Source organism: Xyrauchen texanus, chromosome 45 (assembly GCF_025860055.1).
Source record: "Xyrauchen texanus isolate HMW12.3.18 chromosome 45, RBS_HiC_50CHRs, whole genome shotgun sequence".
Taxonomy (NCBI): domain Eukaryota; kingdom Metazoa; phylum Chordata; class Actinopteri; order Cypriniformes; family Catostomidae; genus Xyrauchen; species Xyrauchen texanus.
This window is the reverse complement of record NC_068320.1, coordinates 16560269-16586720: the sequence shown is the minus strand read 5'-3', so window position 1 is coordinate 16586720 and position 26452 is coordinate 16560269. Positions and strand designations below refer to the sequence as shown.

Genomic DNA, 26452 nt, shown 5'->3' with positions numbered 1-26452 from the left:
AATAAAAAAGCATTACATTTTTCATTCATTTTTCTGTTGTCAGAGCCAGATATAGCCAATGAACATACAAGAAATATCAACTAGCAAGAAAATGTTTTAAATCTCTCTTAAGTTGTTTTATTGACGTCTTAGTTAAAAAGGGATAGTATGGTTACTGTAGTTAAATGTACATGATTGAGGGTAGATCTCTCCCCAACACTGTTTAAGCACATAAGCATATCGTGGACACAGAAATGTTTAAGAGTGCAGTTATTACACCCACAAAGGAACATAACAAGGATATTAAACATGTGGATAGTTCATATATTTTATCTTTGCATTTACAAAACCCTGGTTAAATTTGTTCAGTAATAATCAAAACTCCATTGAGGACAGAAAATTGTGGTAATTAATCATTTAACATATTTGAATATAAAAAATATCAGTATTCCAATCTTAATTTTACAAATGTACATTGCTTGCACTATTAAATAATAATTTAGTTAGTCTGTATGCTACTCAGTAATTTTGCTTTTGGGAATATTGCTTTTGCTATACAATGTACAAGGAAATATTGGTTACTTTCCATTGTTCATACAACACCAATACAACTGGCACGCCATACTTGTAAAGTCACAATCTTAAATCTCATTAAAGAAGTTTTGTTTTCCAGCTCCTTTAGAGTAAGGCATGTTTATGTTCCAATTGCGACGGAGGCAGGCTGGATATATTTAGTCTAAAGTCTAAGAAATTATGCAGTTCTTTCCCTTGTGCCCTTTCCTTTTCTGTTTGGTCTGTGAGCCGTAAGGGGGTGATAAAGCTGTGACCCGAGTTGGATAGTCCTCAGTGTAATAATGAAAGCTTTGGGATCTGGGTTTGGGGATTGGCTGGCCAAGGAAGAACCCCTCTTCCTCAGACTCTGAGGATGAAGAGGAGCATGTTGAACACCAGTCATCTTCATCATCATCACAAAAGTCTTGTAAGTGGTCCACTCGGACCATACCCTGCTGAGCATAGTCTGAATTGGTTTTGTGTGCCGAAGGTTTCAGAAGAATACCATTCCTGGGTTCGGGTATGCTTGAGCCAGTTGCCTGAGGCACATCATGCATTTTTGCCCTCTCCTTAGAAGGAAGATGCAAGGCATTTTCTGAAAGTGTTTTCCGGCCCTGTCTGCGTTTGTGATGTCTGTTGGAAGGACATTTCGGCGGCTCCTCCATGTGATGGGTCCGCCTGCGAGTCCTCTCACTCATTGGTGGGTGCCTCAAGCCCATTTCAACATAATATCCCTTATCCACAACATCATCAGAAAACTTCACTTGTTGAGGTCTGGATTGGGGCTGAGATTGAGACTTGGTTCTTCTCAGCACAGGAAGATGCAGCGGAGAGGGTGTTTCCACTCCAAAATAAGGAGTTATTTTCTGTTCCTCCTCTGCCTCCAGTGTCCCCTCATGGTCCAGCTCTGAGTTTAGACTCTTCAGGGAATTAGCACTCCTGTGGAGCATTGAGGAGTTTAGTGTGCCCATGTTACTGATGTTATCACAGCCTTCTATCTCTCTTTCCTGCTCTTCCATGTTTTGGAATGAGTAGATGGTCTGTCTGTTTTTGCCATCTCCATCCACTGAAGCTCCTGAGAAATGAGAGATGTTATGAGTAAACAAAGACTTATTTAAGAAGAAAAATACAGAGGTAGCAGGGTGGAGATGATATTCCTACCTGTAATGTTTGAGAGAGCTAGAGAATCCATAGAATCTCCAATGCTGTGCTCAGCCTTTCGGAGTTCACTTGCAATGCAATCCAAAGAGTCTTCGTACCATTGCCTAGACTCAGACCAGAAACCTGGTCCTGCTCCCTGATCCATCTCCAGCTCTTGAATCTTTCTAGCACTAGCTGGGCCAGGGTGACTTCCATAGGCAGAGTCTCCAAGTCCATCCTGTGATTGAGCCCAGTACATATCTGTGTGGTGTTTCTTATTTGCGAAATTGTGGTGACTCATCTTCATCTCTGGTTTGGTCCTATTGTTCTCAGAGTCTTTTATCATCCAAGCTTCAGCCTGCCTGGTGTCCTCTGTTTGGATGACTCCACGGTCTCCAAATTTCAGGAGCAGCTGGGTCATGTAGTCCTCATGTTCAGCCCAATCTTCTACACTGTCCTCGGGGGCTTCCTGCTCATCCCTGTCTCTCCAGTAGTTTTCCTCTGCAAAGTTCAGTCTCTCCAACTGATGGCATACGGTCTCAGTTTTGTCACCACAAAGACTGGAGGTCCTGTAGTCTGTTGCTGAATAGAGTTGTGTTTGATTACAGTGCTCTGTAGGGCGACTATTCTTGCCCATTCGTACGCTACGCCGAGATTCCCGTGATCTGGCAGACTGAAAGGCTGAGTCCGAAGAGTCTGAGGTATGGACATCCTCACCAAGGCTACAGGCTTTAGAGCAGTAAATCTGACCCTCTTTTGGAAGAAAGGGGCAGCCCAGAATTGAAGTTTTGCATTGGGCACAACAGAAGCATTTGTCAGTGGCATGCCAGTGTACACCTTCATACGTCATCTGAGCATGGTCCACTCCTTAATAAAGACAAAATTAATACATTTAGAAACACCCTACTTTTGCAATAATCATTAGATACATTGTTCTAGAGTTGACTCACCAATATTTTCCCCGCAGGCCTCACAATACTCTGCATACAATGACTCAAAGCATCCACAGCAGAAGGATTGTCCATCCTTCATGATGTACCTCTGTCCACCTAAAATTGTCTCGCATTCAAAGCAAGAGAAATGCTTCATGTGCCAGTGACGACCCTCAGCTTCAGTACATTCATCAGCAAAGATTATCTGTGAAAAAACGGAAGTATTTCGGAATTCCTTTTAACCATGTACATTTAGTTGCTTTGTGTTTTGACTTTCTGAAAAGGGTCAAGAAGGGATGCTTTCCAAATGGACTAATTTTACCTCGTCACATGCTGAACAGCGTGGCTTCAGAAGCTCTGCATGATGTCTACCACAGTAGATTTTGCCATTGTGGTAGAAATAGATTAGGTCAACCAGAAGCTCTTCACAGGTAGAGCAAGTAAAGCATGCTGCATGCCAGCATGGCCCAGGGCCTGCTCTTGAAGCAAACACAGCCATCTCTCCGCCCTTGATGTTCTCTTTACACTGAAATTCAAAGCAAAATCTTATTAAAATCAATTGGTTGCAAATCTGTCATGTAGTGAATTTGGCTGCTTTGGTAAGACAGACAGGATTGTATTGATTTTAAATCCTAATTCTTGTTTGGACACAGACATTCCGTTTAAATTAAAATGGACCCCCACCTCTATTGAAATGGCCATCTAAAGACCAACTGAGCACAACCAAATGCATGATCACAAGTCTTTTTATAAATACTATTGCCAAAGTATTCATTTCACAGCTGCTTCCCATTATTACTACATGGCCATTGGCCTTGGAAAAAGGGGTGTTGAGTGTCCCAGAAATTTTTTGGCAATGGAAACCAGAGACCCAAGTTCAGCATTGTTCGGCTATGTCTTGTGTGGCAACTTGTGGTGAAGGGATACATCTGTTTTTCAGAGGTATTATAATCGCTCTTTTTTCGGTTTGTGTTTATAAGTCTTCACAACAGGAAACAAGCTCTGCATTTGCTAGGTCTGGCCCTGAAGGAGATGGTCTTCATCCAAAGATTGTGTGTTGTAAGTGTTTTCTATGAATTGTCTGTGTGCCTTGGATGACTTTAGGCCATAATTGTTCCATTTGCCTGATTCCAAGTTGTCTGATTCACCATGAAATCTATCAACACTGCTTCCAAGAGAATAGAGCAGAAACTTAATTTCCATAAGTAGATTTGATAGGGCCGGAATTAAATGTCACATAAATAACTATAGGCTGTCTCAAGCCACTTACTTCAAGTATAACAACAAGGTCTGTTTCTAAGAGAGTACCTTGAAGGCTTGTATACATTCACAAAATCACCTTTAGGAGTTTTAATAGCGCAATGAATATCTGCAAGTTATATCGGGCTAATATTGATATGGTTGATAAGAAAAGGAGCCATCGTGTTTCTACATACATGTTTGCAAATGTGCTTCAGTGCTCTGGGAAGCAGTTTTGGGGTTCCCCTGCCAAGTGCCTCATTCTTCCTCTGAATGCTGAACATGTGGAGCTCTCGCCTCTCCTCCTCACTGAGGGTCTGGCAGTATCGGAACTGTGTTAAAGGAGAAAAATTAAAACATGTTTATTTGCTAAAAGAACAGATAAATAACAGAAATCTATCTCATAAAAGGCTTCATCATCTTGCTAATGGGCAGGAACAGACAAGCTTTTGAAGTGAATGTTGTGAAATTCTGTTTCCCACATTTGTGGAGCTATGTTAAAGTACACAAATCAGCCTCAGAGTTTACAATTGACTTGGGGAACTCGTACAAAAAGACAAGAGATAAACAACTGGCTCTGTTTGGCATGATGGGGGGTAAACAATGATGCCACATATTAAGAGACTTGTAGATCTATAACCCACAGTTATGCCAGGAATTTGCAAAAGCACAGTTCTAGGTCTGACAAACAAGCGTCATAAAATCAAAGAGTATTTTATTGCTGCTAGCAGTGAGGAACAATATACCTCTTTGTGAAACCACTTAAGAGCTTTGTATGCAAACTCTAGAGGAATTTTTATGCACATTTATATCCACACTACAACCACATTTAATCTGTTACATTAAGTCCTCTTGTCCTGTAGTTCTCAATCATTCTGCTGTAGTACCAGCACTGCACATTTTAGATATGCAGTGGATTCAACTCTAGTTGAGGCTCTTTGAAGTGTTTGTTTCAGATAAGGCAGACATTCCAAATGTGCCCAGCATTGGGTTACTCCAGGACCAGGATTAAGAACTACTTCTCTAGTAGAACCATTTTGTATTCCAGCAACATAGTAGTGTCATCTCCATCACTTTTATTGTTCTTTTTTTTTTTTTTAAACATTGCGTGTACCTCATTGTCATGCGGTGGCAGCTGATAGAGTAGTTGTCTGATCCTGTGTTTCTCTCCAGGGCTGTTGACATATGGCACCTTCTCCTCTGGCAGGCAGGAAAAGTAGATCTGGACCTGTTGGGGACAGAAGGCAAACAGATAGAAAGAGGATTAGGATTTGTTTTCAACAGCTGAAAGCTGAAATGTGACACCAGCCTCAATTGGTGCTACATCATTCAATGTGTCATACAGACTTCTCCCAATTGTCTCCCCAACAAGGGGGAAGCGGTTATATTATTGACAGGGATAAAGCATTTAAACAGCAGTGTCTGTCAATGGCGACCCTGAAGGATATTTACGGGGCAGTTCACTATTAAAGACACAAAGATAGATGGCTGCTGGAATGCCCCTCGTGTTGAGTGTTACTGTGCAGATGAATGTGGACCTTTATTTCTGTTGCATTGGGGTTGGGTGTATATGTAGTTTGAGTGAGATTTGATACGGAAAGCTGTCATACAAATTGCTCTGAATTCCCTTTAAACCTCTACCAGTGCTACCAAAGCCTTCATGATGATAATAGACCCCCCTACTCCACATTTTGAAAAATGAGAAGTTGGGGGTTAGAAAAACAGAATTTAACACCATTTAGACCCTCCTCCACCCGATAGGTCCTGCATGTGTGTTTGTGTATTGCATTGTTTCAGGAAAGTGCCAACTAGCCCCAAGACACAGGCTCGGTTCTGTTTGCTTACTGCACACAGCGGGGGGGGGGCAGGTTTTCTAAATGGCTGTGTTGTTGGGACTAGTGCTTGAACCACACAAGTAAAATTCTGGCAGTCTAAGCCAACACATTAAACTGGAACACTAGCTTTGACAGCAGTGATATTTTGTTTTCAACCATTCAGGGAAAGTTGAATAGTTTCAGATAACAACATGCAGGAAAAGTTTGTATGTTTCTTCCAGACATTCTTGAGGATTCAGCATACAAATTAAAAGCGTGGAAATTAAATTGTAATGTAATTTGGAAAGTATACAACAGTTGTTTGAGCATTTTCCCATTAATTACTTAACTTGCCGTGACTAGTTTCTGTGGTGAAATAAAATGCCTGCAACAGTTTTTACACTGCAGGAAGGATTCAACGCAATTAACACACATTCTCATTGCTCACCATGGTGACTCTATTTCAAGAAAATATGGCAACTTTTCAAAATGTAAATATTTCTTCTCCCTAATTGTCCTTGTGCTCACATTACTACTCTGGAGATTCTGACTGGTTTCTTTGGCCTTATCTTTAAAACTGTGCAGCCTTCTTATAGTAAGTTGGTTTTCTTTTTGTGCATGACTGGCACACACAATGTCTCCCTTGTGACAAGTGACACATGTGCTTTCCTTCTCAGTAAATCGGCAGCCTGCATTTATGCTGCCCATTAACACCCTGTCAGTTAGATATAGATGTGCTCAATGTCAAGGTTGAGAGGTCCAGTCTGAGAATAATCATAGATCTTTCAAGACTTTGCCCATGTCAGTGTGTAGGTTCATTAAGAGCTGTTTGCCCCTGTGCAAGGGCATTTGCTGCTCTGTCATAGCACAGAAAATGACTAGATTCCATGGATCCATGCATTCTCTAAACCTTTGATGGACTCTTTTGGTGAAATTCCTCTAAAAAATATCATACCCATGTGTTAAGGCAGTGCACTGTCAGCCATCAAACTTTACAAGCTTAACTGGCTGGTTTCATATCACTAACCTAAATTGTCTGAGAACTTAACTTGAAGTAAAAACCACTTTTGAAAACTGTGAGAAATTAAGAGTTATGTAATTATGAGGGAATGTTTGAATCACTGCAAAGTGGTTGAGTTGAAAGTCAGCATTTTTGCTTATGTCTGGTGTGAAATATTACACTATTTACTTTTACAATTTTAAATATTGTGAGTCAAAAAAGGGAAACCCTATGTTTGTTTTTGGGACAGATTCTAAATTTTGGGTTGGCTGCAGTTAATTAGAAGTATCAAGAATATGAGATATGCCCATCTATATTTTTCGCTATGGTTGTCTTCTCTAGTTATGATATTTTAGTAGGACATCTACACATACATATGATAAAGTCTGATACAGGCTCCGGGCTTACCTGCTCGGGTCGTAATCCAGGAGGAACCCAGGTGTACTCCTCCAGAGCGCATCCAGAGTCGTCATCGGAGGTAGAACTCCTCTGAAAAGCAAGTGCCACTTTGGCTCCTCTTGGGTCCATGTCCAGTGCCCGAGTAATGGGCCGGATCCCTGATGTAGTCTCAAGACTCATCAGATGGTGGTGCTGTTCGTGTGGAGAGAAAGAAAGAGAGTTTCAGTCTCTTTTCGTATAAAATTGGGTGCAATCAAACATTAGCATGGTCCATCATTAGTTCTCTTTCAAAGTTGTGTGTCATATTTGTTCTGGTGACTATTTCGATTTCTTTTAACTATTTGCTAAAAGTTTAATGAGTTATAAAGTGAGTACAGGTAAAAGGGGGTCAATTTCTGTGTGTCGTGTTTTCTCTTGTGGAAGAATGTTCTACTCAAAACATCTACTCATGGTAGGTATTGTCCTGTATTGATACTGAGTGTGGGGTTTGGGATACTTCCACAAGAAGGATCTATCTGGGCCTTGAGATAGAAAATGGCCAGGGGAAATAGTGCTTTGAAAGGTCAGTATAGCCTTTCAGACAAAGCTCTCAGTTGCAGATAAGATGTCAAAGTGTACATGAAACATGATTAGATGCTTGTATCTCTTTTTCCATGCCTTCTTTATCTTGATGCTTAAGCTCTTCAGAGCACTCTCTGAAAAAATGCCTTTGGTCCCAAGGTGTTGAAAAGAGCACTCCTACCTCATTCCAGTCTTTTGACTTGCAAATGTCACTGATATAGTGTGTGAACACCCTTTTTTAAGTTACATTTTTAGCTTCACAAGCTTGCCCCAAGTCATAGGGACTATCCAAACACACCTTAGCCCATTATGTGATAAAAATTATTTTTTTTTATTTTTATCATTGGTATTTGTTTCCAAATATATTGTACGTTTTTAGATCTTTTGGTCAAACATAAATGTATATGATAGGATTTCTTGGAGCTGATAATATTTTCCCTATCCTCTTAATGATAAATGTTATTAGATCCTACATTGACGCCAAATCTACTGACCTCCTGCTGTGACACCAGTCAAATGGAAATGCAAATTCATTTCCCACATCAATGCCCAATAACCTAACACTATTACCACACCTGAAGAGAACGAACAATCAGAAACCTTTAAAAGACCTTTGAAAGCAGACATGAGAGGCTTGTCAAAGGAGTAGACCACCTTTAAATAAATATGAATGCCCCAGAAGGAATATTGAATACTAAAACAGGGCTCTCTAATGCTGAAATGATCTGTAACAATTTCTGTATCTCTGTAAATGGCACCTGCTAATCTAAATGAAAATACTGTAGCAGTAAAAATGAAATCTAGCTGTATTCTGCAGAGCTTGACAATATTTTGTTCCTATTCGATTCTAACATTCGGTATTTAGCATACTCTGCTGTAGACCAGTACAGGTGAAACATTTCACCTATGCCTATGTTGTTATTGTATGGAAAAGGTTGACACTTTCTCTAAATAATCTGAAAACTTTTAAATGGAGCAACCCCACACTCTCTACTTTCTCTGCTAGCTCTCTCCTTCAAAACTTCTTTGAAAGTAGGAAATGGCTGCTGTGAATTCCTAAGCCAACATACACAACTGCTCACATTACACCTTGTCACACTCTGGCACAGACACAATGTGTGGTTTTGTGGCAAAAACTAAAACAGAGTGGACCTACCCTGCACGATTTTCAAAGGAGCATTCGTTGAAGGAAAGTAACATTTCAAGCTAGGTCATTAAAAAAAAGTCACAACAGTGGAGAAAGGTAAACACGCTCCAGATGTATGCCACTGGTCTGACTGGCACCTCAGAGGGGAGAGTGAGCTTTTAGCACAGGCCAGGAATTACTAAGTCAAATATAAAACACTTTAGAAATAAACACAGAGTGGAGCTTTACTCAATTGAAGGTTAAATTGCAACCTTTCCAACTGAGGCTGTGATTTAACAAGCCTGCGCCTAACAGCGCCACTTTGGTCGAGTCTGAGGTATAAAAGCTTACCAGAGGTAACTGCTCTATTAGTGAGTCTTGACTTGCTACGGTAAGCATACATTTTGTCAAGTATTGATGCATTCAGTGCAGAGATTAAATATTGAGCTGAATGTAACCCGCTGCAACCCCACTAAGACATATTGATATAAGTAATTTCCTAGTTTTGATTATGCAAGGCCGTAACCTCTATAAATATTTAGGGGGATACATTCCACCATTATTCAGACTTAAGGATGATCAATAATGCTTTGTCCATGACTGATTCTTCGCCATGTAATATTTGGCTAAATACTGCCAAAGACCCAATTATTTCAACAGATTTCAAATAACTTTGGCATTAAAGTGTCAGTTCACCCATTTACTTCCCCTCATGTTGTCCCTAACCCTTATTACTTTCATTCTTTTCAGGAACAAAAAGGACATATTTGCTTCGACTTCACTGGGCAGAATGTTAGGGACTGATAGCCTCCGTCACCATTCACTTTCATTAAATGGGAAAAGATGCAATTAATACGGGTTTGGATGGAATAACATATGGGTAATTAAATGATGACAGAATTTTAGTTTTTTGGGTAAACTATCCCTTTAACTGAAAATGCACAAAATTAAATCATCTGAATGTGTTAATTGCCTCTGTCATGTTAAAACGGTACAAACATAAAGAAATTCCAAGCACACTTGCCTCTTTTTAACCATCCGTGTTTCAGTTTAACCAATTTCAGCCTCTCTTCCCTGATGCCAAAAAATGAATGTCCTGTGCTTTCCACTGCTGCTTTCTGTCTGTCATTTAACAGCCTAGTTATCACACACAACTAGATTGGCTGTGTGACTATGCACTGCTAATGTGAGAAGTCAAGCAACAACTCTATAGAGTTTCATATTTACAGTGTGAGACTAGTTCAGACTTGATTCCACTGACTAGAGCCCATTTTAAGAAACATCTTACCTCTGTGTAAAGCATCCTGCAGCATTTAGAAAAAGCCTCCAGTTTGTGCTAGTATCCAAAGTAGAGTCCAGCAAGCATGTCCACAAAGCTATGGAGATATGTATAGACTGAATTCTGTCTTAACACAACTGGAAGTTTGTCTCAGCAGCAACAATCTACCACCCATAAACACTTTACTATCAGTGTGTGTGCCAAGTGGCATGTCCCCTGTAGTCAGACCCCCGGTCCAGCCCCCTTTGCACTCAGGCCCTCCCCCTGCACTTCAAGCACACTATAGATTCAAGCCCCCTGCCATCCACCCCCACCCCAAAACAACACTCATCCACATTCCACCAGAACCCATGGCAAAGCCTCTTCAATCGACAGAGCCATTTGTTTAGTCTCTAAACAATCAAAGTCAAGTACATCCTGGAGAAGTTCATTCAATACTGAATGTGTGTCGCAGGATTTCGGTTGCATAAGTTAGCCTGTTGTTTTCCACCAATGGTCCAAGTGTTCCTGTTATTACAGCAGCACTTGTCATGACAAGGAAAAACAGAACGTGCTCTGGAACAAATTTATGTTCACAGCTCAGATTAAGATACGAGAATAATGAATTATTTAACCATTCCTAAAAGCAGCCTTTCCTTCAATGCAAAAATATTTATTTGGATTCAGTTTACATGCACAAGAATATTCCAATATTAATCAGAATTTGATCATATGGTTATGCAAGTGTCATATATTCACATTAACCTGCCATAGCTTAAAATCTAATGTAATTAAAATGAAGGTCATGTAAACACCTTATTCGGAATATCTAATAACTGAATAATGATTTGTACATGTGCATTCTAGGTCACTGATATGTACTATGGTGCCTTGATCCCGCTAGGATAAAAAAAATAAAAATTTAATTCTGACTGTATATCTCAAAATACTTACTTAATTTGCAACAATTGCGACTTTATATCTCGCATTTGCAAAATAAAGTCCCAATAGCGAGACATTTTTTTAATTCTCTGCTGGAATCCATCTTCCATAGGACATTAGAGACAGTTGTAAATAGTCAAGCTATTGAAGAAACACATCTCTTGACCATCATTTTACAATTTATCACATCCTTTTCTATTATTGTGTCAGCCTGAATAAATCAAATCAATGAGCTGATTAAATAACTGTCCAAAATTAATACAATTCAGTATAATAAATGGCAAATGCATTTCGACTATTTCAAAAAGAGAATAGCAGGAAAAGAACACCTGTTTTTGTTTATTCAGAATACGCATGTATACAGGAATATACCAATAGCTCTTTTTCAGAATAAAGTATTAACCAGAATGTGGGCTCTAATTAGAAAATGATGACAATAACTGATTCAGTGCTGTTAATCCACAACATAGCAAATCATTGATACTAATATAACAAGTCACAGTACTTTACACTTGTGTATTTGTAGTCAAAACAGAGATATAGGCAATTCTCACAAGTTCTAAGGAATTTCCATAAGCTCAATACCACACACCCCTTTCCTTCAGACAGGGCTCAGTGTGTTGATGGTGAAGATGGCCCTAATGGTCATCTCTCACCTCCACACTTTAGCCGAATACAATGACCTTATTGTGTTGATTCCTTGCCAATTCTAGAGAATCTCACAAAGGAGAAGTCACTGAGGCATGAGTTTCCTCTTTCTGGAAACTTTAAGAAATAAAGTTGTATTGTCAAAGAGCATAATCTATAATATTGTGGAGTTTCATTTCGTTTAAAATAATAAAAGTTCAGGCTGTTTTATGATCGTAGAGTGAGTTCCAAGACACTGGCTATGTGTTGATTCAAATGATAATTGTGCTTTTAGTCATTATGCTTGACACAACAGCTGGACGTGCAGATCTGTTTAGTCACAGCTACACAGACCAATGCGTAGTACTTAATCACATTCCCCTTTAAATGTCAAATTAGTCTGAATAAAGCCTGTGAAATTGCTAGATTGAACAATCTCTAAATCATCCCAGTTAGACTTCTTAAAGCTGAAGTACTTTTCGTAAACTCGAGTTCAAATGTTTTATAACTTTGGAGGAATCGTTTTAGACAGCAAGATAAGATGGCAAAGAAAGAAAGCCAAACAAAACTGATTCCTCTACAGTTTTTGGCAGACATTTTTATAAACCACTTAACCATCTCACTTAACCTTCAGAATAACCTCTGTTAAAAATCCTTTCCCTCTTTAAGATGATTATCAAGAACACATTGTAATGGCAGAAAATGCCATGGTGAGTCTTGGTAAGAAAGAAATATGATCCTTAGCAGGTTAAGTCTGGCATGGTGATGGGTGAGGAATGGGGGTAGAAGACAGGAGGGATTCCTTAGAATAAATCCTGGCAAAAAGTTCTGTTAAGAAAAGGACAATCCCTCTCCACGACCTCAAAGAGTATTTAAACATTTAAGTCACACTTAAAGGGACAGTTCACCCAAAACTGTAAATTCTCTAATAATTTACTCACCCTTATGCCATGCCTGATGTGTATGACTTTCTTCTGCTGAACTCAAATGAATATTTTTAGAAGAATATTTCAGCTTTGTAGTTCCATACAATGGAAGTGAATGGTGACCAGAACGTTAAAGGCCAAAAATGCACATAAAGGCAGCAAAAAAGTAATCCATAAGACTCCAGTAGTTAAATCAATTTCTTCAGAAGCGATTTGATAGGTATGGACAAGAAACTGATCAATATTTAAATCCTTTTTTAATATAAATTATTTTACCTGCCCGGTAGGTGTCGATTTGCACGTAAAATGTATATCACCAAAAACAAAAGAAAAAGAATGTGAAGATTTATAGTACAAAAGGACTGAAATATTGATCCGTTTCTCACCCACACCTATCATATCGCTTCTGAAATAGAGATTTAACCACTTATGTCTTTTGAATTGCTTTCATTGTGACTTAATTAGATTTGTTTGAACCTTCAAAGTTGTGGCCAATATTCACTTGCATTGTATGGACCTACAGAGCAGAGATATTCTTCTAAAAATCTTTGTTTATGTTCCTTAAAAGAAAGAAAATCATACACATATGGGATGGCATGAGGGTGAATACATAATGAGAGAATTTTCATTTGTGGGTGAACTATGCCTTTAAAATAGATAGAAAATATCAAACCAAGTGTGATGCATTTATTTTAAATACAAATTGCAACACCTATAACTTTTAAGCAGTTCTTGTTAAGGAAAACTTTTCTCATTTGTAAGTATTATATCATATACTGTTTAAAATCAAGACAACATTATTTGGACACTTTCTGGTTGTAAAATGTTAATGCGACGTGTCCAAAATTAATGTGATTAACCACTGTATACATCCAAACACAATGTATGCCGTTGGTTAAACAATTGAAAAAATGGCAAAGAAAAGTTGCATATGCCATTTGGTTTTATATTTTGTATCCTTTGTATATTTTTTAAGACTTAAGAGTCCAAATGCTTTTGTTGGGCACTGTATATGTTATTGTAGATGTTTGCACAGACAAAGAGAGAAAGCAACAGCAATTAGCAGACAACCTCCCCATTATTTCCTCAAGCAAGTTCTTCAATGTGCGTGTGTTAAGGGTGGAACAGCACAACCCTTCCTGCTTCCTCAGAAAACTTAAGTTGCAGTCTGTTACCCCAAACCCTGCACAGTTACCTCTGCACTATCTTAAAGGAAAGGGAAGCTACGTGCGAAACACCTAAAGTTCACATCCTCTTCTTCGCATAGTAAAATAATGCGACCTTCCTCTGGCAAGCCATTATATGCGCTAACGCATATTTCACCTCTTTGCCACACCAATTGACAAGTGTTTAAGAATGGGTGCTGTCCTGCTGCATTCACATGTCAGTGCTACCTAACTAATGATGCTTTTTTCAGTGACCTTTGATCCATGAACACACCCTGTGCTCATCTCTCTTAATCGTAAGATTTGCTCCTTCCTTCCCGTGGTAATGACAAGGCATCAGATTAATGGACGTGGCACAATTGGTTGCATCCAGCTGCTCCTATTATAAAGAACAACACATTTGTAAACAAAGAAGGTTATGTTTGTGTAAAAGAAGATGCAACATGTTGTCCAGCTAGTGTCTCCAACTTCAAAAAAAATATCCTATATTTTCTGCATTCAGGCTTTGATAATTCATGTCCTTTTCACAGCCTCTGCAGGGCGCTGATTGATATATTGATTTGATAATGACTGAAACACAGAGTCTCGCTCTGATGTGTTCTAATTCACACTGTCAGTACAACATATCTGAGAGTAACTGATGTACGATGGTTTACACCTGATATCCACAGTCAGTTTGTAGGTTTTTGCAGATTTTTATTTTAACCACACTGAGGATTACAGAGAAAGCAATGCATCAGTGGCACTAATGAATATACTTTGAGGGCTTTACAGAACACTGACACAGACTTGCTCTGACATATTTTTTTACCAGCTGCAAATTAGGTCATTATAAATACACTTCACATTTCGAAAAACAATTAGTCTCTATAACTGTCAAACCAAGACATTGCCTGCCAAAAATTTGGTAAAACAAAAGCATGTATGGAACATGTTGAGTTATGCTTTTGTGTTACCACCTTTCTCTGATATTATATATGTTCATGGTAACATACAGCCTCTCCACACTGATCTGGAATCATCCAAAATGTCCAAATTATTTCCTCAGCCTTTACAAGTGTAACAATAACATTGATCTTAGATAAGCATAATCACAACAGCTGTCAGTTTTGCCATTGCCCATCAACTGTCCATACAGTGCAGATCTGTAAGCATTCATTCTCCCTGCAAGTCCTAATTCACACCCATTATCAATCCATTCATATTCAGTGTACTACCTGTTGAACTCTCTTTTTAAGTTTGAATTGAAATGCCTATTGACACTGGGAATCAGGCCTTCAGACACTGATTAAAGACTCAACCATTCAAAGCAATGTAGTATATCCATCAGGAGTCTTTAGAGATACATGCTTAAAGATCTGCTTTAGAGCTTTTGCACTGCTGTGTTAATGTTCTGACTCACAGTAGACTAAAAAAGACACAAGATGGTGTGAGATATCAGGTCATAAATGAAAAAGTGTGTGCCAAAGTGAAATAGCCTGCCAACGGGTCTTTTCAAAACACGTTCACAATAGAACAGAGCTGTAAAGCCTAATAAAAAGGCTGACGTTCCGCTGTAATAATGGCCCTGAATGGTTTTCAAGTTGAAAAAGGTCAGATTAGCTGGCATTATCACTTTGCTGTTATGTGTAGAGACACGTTGTATTATAAAGAGCTCTTTGACAGTTTCCACACAAGCTAGATTGTAACCTTTGAACATGAACCCAGTTTCAAATTGAAAGACAATCATGTGAAATTCTTGTAAATAAAGGTTCAGGAATTTGAACGTTGTCTTCTTTCTCAATTAATCCTTTATGGGTTTATATTATATTGTGTTATTTAATCCACGATTGATCTCTCATGCCGTAGCTCAACAATATTCCACACAAATTAAATGTATTGCAAGAGGTTTGAAAAGAAAGAGTCCTGTAGACACTTGTATTCTGTCTTATGGGTGGATACATCTCCATTCAGTTTGGAAACCTGAACTGAATTTATGTTGTCTGTAATATACTGTAATTAAGTCTGCAATGTACTGTTATTGCATATATGTGTGTTTGTGCTTTTAAGGTATACGATATAAAGTGGAGAAGATTATAGTAATGAGGATAAATGGACCTGCAGTGCGTGTCAAGCATCTGTCAAGAGTGCGTCTAGTTGTTTGTGTATGCATGTGTGTGCTTTTTGTTCATAATGGGTGCTGTTTTTTACCGGCCCTGTGTCCTCTCATACCTGCTTAATGTAATATTATTAACTGATACACTTATAAGGAGTAAGGGAGGTCACGTCACACAAACCTCTCAAAAGACAGGTGTTTTTTTTATTATCATGGATACATTTTTACTATTTAAAGCGTATTTAATTAATTAAATAAATAATATTACAAATTATTAATCATATTACATTATTGTTAATTTATAAAAAATGGGAGGGGGTCTCATTTTACCCCATAACACAAAATAAAAACATAAATACAGTCAGCAGAAGAAATATTAATCCTATTTTAAGATCTACCCATTAATGGTGCCATTTATAATTTTCTTACCACACTTTCATGACATTAAAGCAAAATGTTCCCCTAAAGTCTCCTTTCCATTTGTTAACATGAACTTACAATGAATGCTATTTTGACAACATTTATTAATCTTGGTTAATGTTAATTTCAACATATAGTAATAAATTTTTTAAATCAAAAGTTGTATATTAACATTAGTTAATACACTATGAACTAGCGTGCACTAACAATGAACAACTGTACTTTTATTAACTAACAAAGATTTATAAATGCTGTAAAAATATATACCGTTCATTGTTTTATGCAATTTCTATTATTTTCAATGATAATTTTCATTAGATTCTCATTACTGTAATACAGTACCTTATCCTGTAGAAATTACATAACATTTTTACATTAGAGTAAAAATTTACATTTTAACATTTTAATTGTTAAAATACTATATTAAAATAACTTTTAATTTAAATTAGCATCATTTAAAAACAGTACATAGCAGCTGGCAAATTATAACGTGCAAATGAATGCACATATTTTGTGTATATCTGTATATCCATTACTCTTAATCAAAAACAAGACATTTTAATGTTAATCATTTAAATTTCCTCAATCACAAACTCAAGTGTAATTCATGGTGGTCTGAAAAATGTCTTGAGGTCCTTATATAGAGCACTAAAGACCACCCAGCCCAACAACAACCCTCCTCAAACTCGGCTGGGCTTTTACAGAGCGCAACGACCCCTTACCTCTCCATCTCCTAATTACAATAATTTCCCTCAACCAAATGAACACTGAACATCTGCTCCCAATGCTAGTGACTGTGATTATTAAAGAGATTTTACTCCTTGGCTGACACACAGAGGAAGTGCAACAGACAGGAATAACAAGGAGAGGTACAGGTCCATACGATTTGTTTTTATTAGCAAGTATACACTGCAACATGTTGAAGCAATGAGCCCAATATGTTTTGCTAATTGATTAGTTGTTTTTTCCTAGCACCGAATCCTGGCACATTTAACCGGGTGGTGATGACAAGATCATTGACTTAATGTGGTAGATGGACATCAACACCTATTAAAGGTAACATTGATGTGAACTGCACTAGGATGTTAGTAGAATAAATTATCTTCAATAATCACTTTCGGCAGTCCTCTGGCAGTTTTGGCAGTTTTGGTTAATAAGCAGTTAAAAAGTGTTAATAAGCGATCTGAGGACATTATGGAGTCCTTCTACCCTCCATTCTAAGAGTGCTAAAAACAGACCTCAGCCATACTGATGATAAATCGTGCAACTCTAAATGCTATCTTGCATCATCCCCATTTGGAGGGTAAATACTCCTCTCCCAACAGGGAAATGTAAGCCAGTACACAGAGGGGGGAGTATGCAACAGTAATGACACTAGACACCTAGGGCAAGTTGATTATTTGGGCTTAAAACCCACATACACACAAATGTCAAACAATGCCCTTCTATATACAATCCAGCCTCTGTCCCATAATTCATAAGCCACAAGTATGTCAACCAGGGAGTTAATCACCAACTTTGTATTCCGCTTGCTTTTTGACAAACATAACTATGCTTTCAGTGGGTAGTTGTTGGAATGGTGCTGCTTTGGGGTGGTGGCGATGACATGTAATTCAACACTATGAGTTGATATAGTAATTCGAAGTGCAGATGGGCAGGGTCAAGTGCAATTTAATGCGCCAGTTTTTCTCAGGTTATTGCACTCTCAGTGTCCTATTATATACAGTAGTCTATTCCCTCAAGCACCAGTGTTCTAAATAAAGACAGCACGTTGATAAGTAGTTAATTGGTTAATTAGAAGTTAATCATGGCTAGTGTTACCAGTGATTGTATCGGCATGCACTTCACTTAAACAGGTTAATTTTGATTAAAAAAAATTTTATTTGATTATAAAAACAAAATTTTTTAACAAAAAATATTTCTAAATTCAAATTACACTTCAAACAAAATGAAAATGTAATAAAAATAACGAAGTGGTAAATAAAATCCAAACACTTTACCCTCTCCAACTTCTTCAACGGCCCCGACTTAAAAATCACTCTACAACAGGTGGACAAATACCAATACAAATTATATAATAAATAAAATTTTAAATATATATATTCAGAAGTTCTTCAATGTATAAATATATTGTATATATTTATATATATATATATATATATATATATATATATATATATATATATATATATATATATTCAGAATTTGGACATAAACTTTATTACTATCTGCTGGGGGAATCTCCAAACTACAAATGCAGGAACTGAATTTAGACTTAGGTAGCAAACAGACGTGCTTTTGAAATGTCTTAACACAATGACCTGTTTCTCAGGAAAATAGCAAATTGTGTTTTGCGCCACATCATTAACAGACATTACACCCCCAGTTTACGCGCATACACACACAGATAGCGCAAACACTCCCACCCGTGCCTACTTGCACTTTCCACAGACACTAAAATTTTGCTTAGAATAAGCGCTCTCACAGAAAATTTTATAAGACACAGCACACGGTCTTGTGCTGCGCTTTGCGCACTCACAAAAAAGAGCCCAGTATGTCTTTGGCAATATGTATTTTAGTTGGTGGTCCCTTAGCAGAGATACAGATGCCAGAATTAGTTTTCCTTAGTCATAAAAATGTCTGTATATGCAGAACAACATTATTTTGTGATATGCTACAAGATCTACTTAAATAAATGTGTTAATCCTCCCCAGGGTAAAGTTTTATTGGTCAATGGTTGCTCTTTCACAGTTTAAGAGACTTTATGGAGTTCTCTGTTATGTCTCAAGTATCAACTTTGTCTCAGATGTTTCTCCTTCAATTCCTTAGGAGAAATAAAAATAGAAACAATCCAGGCAATTTTTGGCATACTTGCTCTTGGAAGAATTTGATGAGAAATGTTTGAGTTGATATTGAAATCTCTGTCAATATCTCTGATATGGTTTAGACTTTAATTTAATCTCACTGCTTTCTTGGAGAAAGAATTGCAACACTAAAAATATCACTCTTTTTTATATTATACTTCCTATGGGTCTGCTGATACATGAGAGAGGAAATGAGACACAGAGAGAGAAATTTCAGTTCATTAGGCAGAGAAGAAATATGTCATGGGAGTGTAACGTATAATGATCTTTATTAAGTCTCTCTGTGGAGTAGTAAGTGTATTATTGAAAGGTAAAGCTCTCAGTCCCCACACAGATGTCAAGGGCCCTTGGGGGATTATGCAAAGTTTCTCAGCAAAGTAAACTCCAGGCACACACATATATACTGTGTGAATTTCAGCAACTGCATGGGATAAAAATAACAGAAGCAAAAAGGATGAGACACCAAAACAAGCCTTTGCATGTATCATTTCACATCTGAATGTGTTAAGATAATGAATCGCATCCTAATGTTTTCATTTTCATTAGAAAAGCAAATGGTCTGGTTCCAGGGGGTTCATTCATATTAGCACACAGGGTGACTTTTTACAACTTGTTACTAATGCAAACGCTTAAATCCCCATACCTGAACTTGCCAAACAGCCACACAATAAAATCTCTGTTTGGTTGCTGTTTGCTGGAAAGCCCCAAGCATTCATTAACAAACCACAGCACATTTATAAGCATATCTTTTTTTCCCGCACTATGTGAATGAATCCATTACAATATCTGAAGTATTAAAGAAACATACTACACATTTCAGAGGGCTGCATGTGCCAGCATTATAGATATCAAAATAAAAAATAATAATTGTTTAGGACATCTACTTTGTGCATGGCATGAGTGATTTTTCCAACATTTGTTTACAAACAGATTGTTTCACTTTTAATTGAATATATCACAACTCCAGTGGGTCAGAAGTTTACATACACTAAGTTAACTGTGTCTTTAAGCAGCTTGAAAAATTCCAGAAAATTATGTCAAGCCTTTAGACAATTAGCTTCTGATAGGAGGTGTGCTGAAGTGGAGGTGTACCTGTGGATGTATTTTAAGGCATACCTTCAAACTCAGTGCCTCTTTGCTTGACATCATGGGAAAATCAAAATAAATCAGCCAAGATCTCAGAAAACAATTGAGGACCTCCATAAGTCTGGTTCATCCTTGGGAGCAATTTCCAAATGTCTGTGAAAGGTACCACGTTCATCTGTACAAACAATAGTTAGCAAGTGTAAACCTCATGGGACCACATAGCCATCATACCGCTCAGGAAGGAGACGAATTTTATCTCTTAGAGATGAATGTAGTTTGGTGCAAAAAGTGCAAATCAATCCCAGAACAACAGCAAAGGACCTTGTGAAGATGCTGGAACAAATAGGTAGACAAGTATCTACATCCACTGTAAAACGAGTCCTATATCGACATAACCTGAAAGGCTGCTCAACCAGTAAGAAGCAGATGATCCAAAACCAACATTAAAAGACAGACTACAGTTTGCAAGTGCACATGGGGACAAAGATCTTACTTTTTGGAGAAATGTCCTTTGATCTGATGAAACAATATTTTTTGGCCATAATGACCATCGTTAGGTTTGGAGGTAAAAGGCTGAGGCTTGCTTGTCGAAGAACACCATCCCAACCCTGAACCGTGATTGTTGGTGCCAGATGGGCTAGTTTAAGTATTTCTGTAACTGCTGATCTGGGATTTTCACACACAACATTTTCTAGAATTTACTCCGAACAGTGCCAAAAACTAAAAACATCCAGTGAGTGGCAGTTCTGTGGACAGAAATGCTTTGTTGAACAGAGAGGTCAGCAGAGAATTGCCGGACTGGTTCAAACTGACAAAGTCTACGGTAACTCAGATAACCACTCTGTACAGTTGTGTTGAGAAGTATATCATCTCAGAATGCTATTCTGAGATGCAGACTGGCACTGTTTTTGCGGCATGAGGTGGACCTACACAATAATAGGCAGGTGGTTTTAATGTTGTAGCTGATCGGTATATATATATATATATATATATATATATATATATATATATATATATATATATATATATATATATATATATATATACATATATTCATAGGGACAGTGAGAGGGCAGGAAGTGATCTGGAGAAGATGGATTAACAGGAATGTGAAATCTTGCTTGCCAGATTCAAACATTGCTCAATGTGTCACATGCATAGACAACTAGGCCACATATTTAATTTTACTGTTTGTTATGTGAATGTGTGAGCGAGAGAGAAATAAAGAGATATCCTGTGTCCGACTTTTGAAGCGAACAGGAATATCTTGATTGAATATTTGACTTGGCTTAGTTTTCTGATTAGTGTAGGCTTTTTTAAGGTCTGGGAATGCAAGACATTCGATTGAGAGTAATCAGAGAAGGCAACAAGAAATTTGGACAAACAATATCACATCTGCCCTCTTTAAGCTCATAAAACAGTTATAGTTATAAATTAAGTATTTTTGAACAAAATGAAAGCCAGTCTCTGTTATCCATTCAGGCTCATAATTGATCTTTGTTATTTCTCAATCGGAAAAGTCGTAATTCTGGCATCATGTCACCACAGTACGATCAGCTCAGTGTCAGTTGAAACACCCTTATCTCCACACTCTCGGAAGCAGTCAGCGGCCGAAAGACTGCCAAATGTGTTTACCCTGTCTCATCTTTACATACTGATTATAAGGCAGCTGCTGACAGCCGTCTACCTGACTGAGCAAAATCATTACCTGCCTTTAATCTCTGCTCTAATACAAGCTGTCATGGGTAATTACTGCGGTGCCAAATCAACTTACTCTCACTTGCATGTACAAAAAACTATACAAGAAATGTGCTCTTCAAAATAATTGCTATGATCCCTTGTCTTTGCAAGATATATTTGTCTTGTGCTTACTACATTGCAAAGGAAACACAGTAACGAAATTGGGTCTCTTAAGTCTTCTTTACACTACAAAAGTCAGATATCATGCATCTGAAGTGGCATTAAGGTGTATTTACAGAAGTTTTAATGCTGCTCAGATTTGGCATAAATGCATTTACAAAGCAATTATAATTGCATAAATAATGTGATCAGTCCTGTGACAGACGGGTTTGGCTCAATTAAGCTCAGATTCTGTGAAAATCCACATTCAATAAACTTTTAAACCATTTTTCCCAGTTTCAGTTTTGGCAGTTACTGCGTTTTGGCTGTGTGTATGGCAGCTTACCTTACGCTGTTCTAAGTTCCACCCTTACGTTTTCTTTCTACTTGGATTTTGTGGATATAATGCATTTTAATATCTACCCGCTGTTCAACTTCACCAGGATGAGGTTTGTCAGTGAGCCAATGCCAGACATTTGTATTTCATTTTCAAGCACTGAGGAACCAGGCGCTGAGTAATTAAACACAACTCAAGCATTTCCCTCACCAAGCCAGACAAGTGTGTTGATCTACAAGCTGTCAGTCATGGCGGGTTATTTAAATGTATCTGCTCTTTGGTACTCAAAGGTGATCGACCTTTCTTAGCTATCCTGATTTTTCAGTGTAGTCTGCTATTGAGAGGATTTTGTGATTTTTGCTACATAGAAAACAATATGATGGCGTCATGTCCTGGCATCTAACGCAAGTACTTCGACACATTGAGCCGTGGTGCTAATGTGGATGATGCAAGTTCAAATCCAGCTAATGTAATTTGCCAATCCCATTCCCCTGATTTCTCCCCATGGTTTACAGTCCTCTCTCTGCTATTTAAAAAAAATTATCTCATCATGCTTTCCAAAAATATTAGGAACTAGGGCTGTCAGTCTCCAAAAAATGCCATAAAATCACCATAAATGTAGTCCATGTGTGATATATTCCAAATGCCATATGATAGCTGCAAGGACAAACTCCATCTTCAGCTCAGTTGAAGGGCAGCTTGTCTGTGTCCCCTCTGCTTGGCAGCATTCATGGGCCAAGCAGATAGAAGACTGCCAAATGTGTTTGAGGTGTGGTGTGGGGTGATTTGCATAGGTGAGCACACGTCAGGGCCTCCCAGCATAAATAAAGCACAGTGAACCCTCTCTGCTCTCTGCTAGTAAATCAACACAGATACATATACAAACACACCTTAGAGCATGTCCTGTGGGGTAGGTTTTGGGGGTAAGAATCACTCTTTCTGTCTTTCTCCTAGCTACATGTACACATGCAGACTTGTTCTTACACAAATAACCCTCTATTTCATATCCTAGACTAATTTATTTATCTATCATATAAATTCTAAACACAGGTCCAGCGTAAGCATCCCGAAGTGACAGAATGCCTAATAACTCTGATTTTGTTTACCATTTCTCTGAACATGCTAACATGTAAAACAGAATGTTTTCTAATAATAAACATGTTGTCTATTCCCATCTTTACCATGTTCAAATACACATGCCCGACAGGAAAAGCCAAATATAGCTTTTCCTTGATACAATACTGATGTCTTGAACTCCAGTTTGAGTGTCAGAACCATCTATTTTGGAACCATCTGGGATCCATGATTAAAGGAATATTCCTGATGCAATACATGTTAAAGGTTCTGTAAGCGATTTTAGCTATTCTAGAATTTCCACAAACTGAGCTGTTGGATTAGCCACACCCCCTTTTTCCAAAACCCTGCACTCCAAAGATCCCAAAATAAACTTTATTGAGACTGACACAAGCAGAAACGATTGTCAAAAACAACAGCTGCAAAATAGCGCCCTCAACTGACAACTGTAATGAGCAGCATGGCATAAAAGTGGCATTATGCCTCAGTAATTCACTGCAACTACAATACTATGAGAACTTGCAAAATGATTAACTGGCAGAAATCGTCATAGTCCGCACACTGCGGACACATTTTTGTTTGCTGTTTACATATTCTAGAGCTGTCCCAGAGACCAGTGATATATCTCAGGACACTTAATTCATTAAAATCTTCAGGGAGTCGTAAACTTTTTTTTGCATACCTTTCCATGAAATCGCTTACAGCAACTTTAAATTCATTTGACCACTTGTGTCATGTTGTTGATTACTGCAAAAATACTTTCGACCATCCCTTCTTTTCTTGAAAAAAAAAAAAAAAAGATTGTGGAGTGAGGCTCTAACGATCGATGTGAATGGGGTTAATTTTTGGAGTCAGAAATGTGAAGCTTATAATTTTATAAAAGCACTTATATCAATTCTCCTGTTAAAACTTGTGTACTATTTGAGATGCAAATTGTTTAAATGATCGTTTTTGCAGGATTATAGGGCTTGAGGCATTACTTTGTCAAGGCAACAAAGTTGTAAAATTGGATATAACTTTACACAGAAAAGGTTAGTAAGTAATTTTATCACACTAAAATCATGTTAACACACAATGTTTACATGTTGTGGCTATACTTTTGAAATATTGAGTATTTTAACGTTTACGAATTGGCCCCATTCACTTCCATTGTAAGTGCCTCACTGGAAGCCAGTATTTTGCTTTTATAAAGGAGTGACCAGTCGAAATTAATTTGTGAAGTAATAAACATTATGCCACAAAAGCTGTTGATTGAGCTTTTAACCCCTTAACTATTGCACCGCGAATATACCTTTAACACAATGCCATAAGACACATTTGCACAACTAAACAACAAATGTTGACCAACTTCAAACACATCAACTCAGGAGGAAACCACATCACTAAATATTCCAGTCAGCTAAAACTAATCTTCACATGTGGTCCTAATAGCTCATCTATTAACTGAGTATTTATATAGCTATCTAAGATCTTCTTTCTGTGCCACATTTGGAAACCTGCCACTCATTTCTTCTCAAGTCACCTGAGAGCCCCCCTCAGGTCTAGTTAACTGGTTTATCATTGACTCCCACACAGAGTCATTTTCAAAATACCTGGCATTTCTAAAGTGTATGACAAAATATATATCTGGGGTGGACTAGGTTTGTTAATTATGAGACTGAGACGTCATAAAATGGTATAAAGTTGATCAGTAAAACGGTTGGTCATTTAGTTTATAATTTGGCCTGACGTTGTCGTAGTGTCCTGAAAACACCCGTCAGGCCAAATTATACACAAGCAACCGCTAGGTGACACCAACACCTAATTCTCGCTCAAAATATGAGATACTGCTGTAAAACAGCACTAGTTAAAATGTAGGCGGCACAAGTATTGTTAGTAAGGAATTCCAAAGCAATGTTTTTAATAAAAAAATCCACCGTTCAAAAAAAGTAACGCGGAGGCAAAGCACGTGACTGAGAAATAGTGGGGAACACGGGGAACCACCGCGTATAGAATGCATAGTGTGAAAGCCCTGCGGGTCTCCAGATGTGTGTGTACACACACTCAGCTGTTCCTTGTCACTCAGGATACAGCTGGCATTAAAGTCTCTCTCTTTCCTGTCATTCACGGTAACGTTTGTCGCCTGACTTGTAGCTCAGTCACCCAAAGACCCCACCTTTTACATAATAAAACTATCCTAACCGTTGCTGCCACTTTCTCCCCAGAGAGAGAGATAATAATAATTAATATATTGCTGTTATTTATTTATTACTGATAATGATATTATATACTGTATTTTGCTTTTTTTATTATTTATTCTATATGATGCTTTGGCAACATTGTTTTTTGAAACTTTCATGCCAAAAAATAAATTGAATTGATAGAGAGAGAGAGAGAGAGAGAGAGAGAGAGAGAGAGAGAGAGAGAGAGAGAGAGAGAGAGAGAAATTGATTGTTAAATAACTGTCGTTAAGGATAATTTCCATTACCTTTTACGGTTACTTATATGTGACAGCGCGAATTTGCCTTTGCAAAGTAGGCCTACTTTATTTGTACAGTTTATAGTTTATGAATGTACTGACATGTATGAATGTACTGAGTTCCTTTTCAAATAATTTGAGTAGCCTAAGAGGTGACCATATAATATCATAATGGGCTTGAATCAACTGTTTTTTTAAGTGATCTCGTGCATGCATTATGAAAGCGCATAATGCATGCTTTCCATTATCGTACCTTAAATTCACGTCTACAAAAAAATAAATATAAATAAATAAATAAATATTTCTAACTTTTTCCTCTATGTTGCTCCTGTTTCTTCTGCTTATTCGAAATTAGTCAAGCGCTATATAAAAACGGAATGCACAACATTAGACTATACTTACTTGGATGAAGAAATTGGACGAAAAGTGTTGATCTGATTTATTCCCGTAGTTGTTAGAAATTATTCTCAGCTGGGTTCATTTGCTCGAGTCCAACGCACAGAAATTAAACCAACGTTCTTGGAACGCTTTGGGCTTCAGTATCCAAATAACGCGAACGGAGACGCAGAAAGCCACTTTCAATCCCAGCTGCGATGAGTAAACATGCAGTCTGTGCTG

The 26452-nt window shown here is 37.8% G+C and overlaps 1 protein-coding gene across 2 annotated transcripts; it reads right to left on the bottom strand.

Annotated features, from left to right (window-relative positions):
- Positions 1-75: 75 nt before the first annotated feature.
- Positions 76-26452, bottom strand: LOC127637475 (prickle-like protein 1). 2 transcript variants are annotated; one of them, XM_052118563.1, is made up of 8 exons: positions 10031-10232; positions 7065-7247; positions 4957-5070; positions 4040-4174; positions 2926-3129; positions 2622-2808; positions 1693-2538; positions 76-1606 (listed from the first exon to the last, which is right to left on the bottom strand). In XM_052118563.1, the coding sequence occupies exons 1-8, from the start codon at positions 10043-10045 to the stop codon at positions 723-725; spliced, it is 2568 nt and encodes an 855-aa protein (XP_051974523.1). In that variant the 5' UTR covers positions 10046-10232; the 3' UTR covers positions 76-722. The 2 variants fall into 2 exon arrangements, with proteins under 2 accessions (XP_051974523.1, XP_051974524.1); XM_052118564.1 differs by lacking the exon at positions 10031-10232 and adding an exon at positions 26237-26452 and having other exon boundaries at positions 77-1606.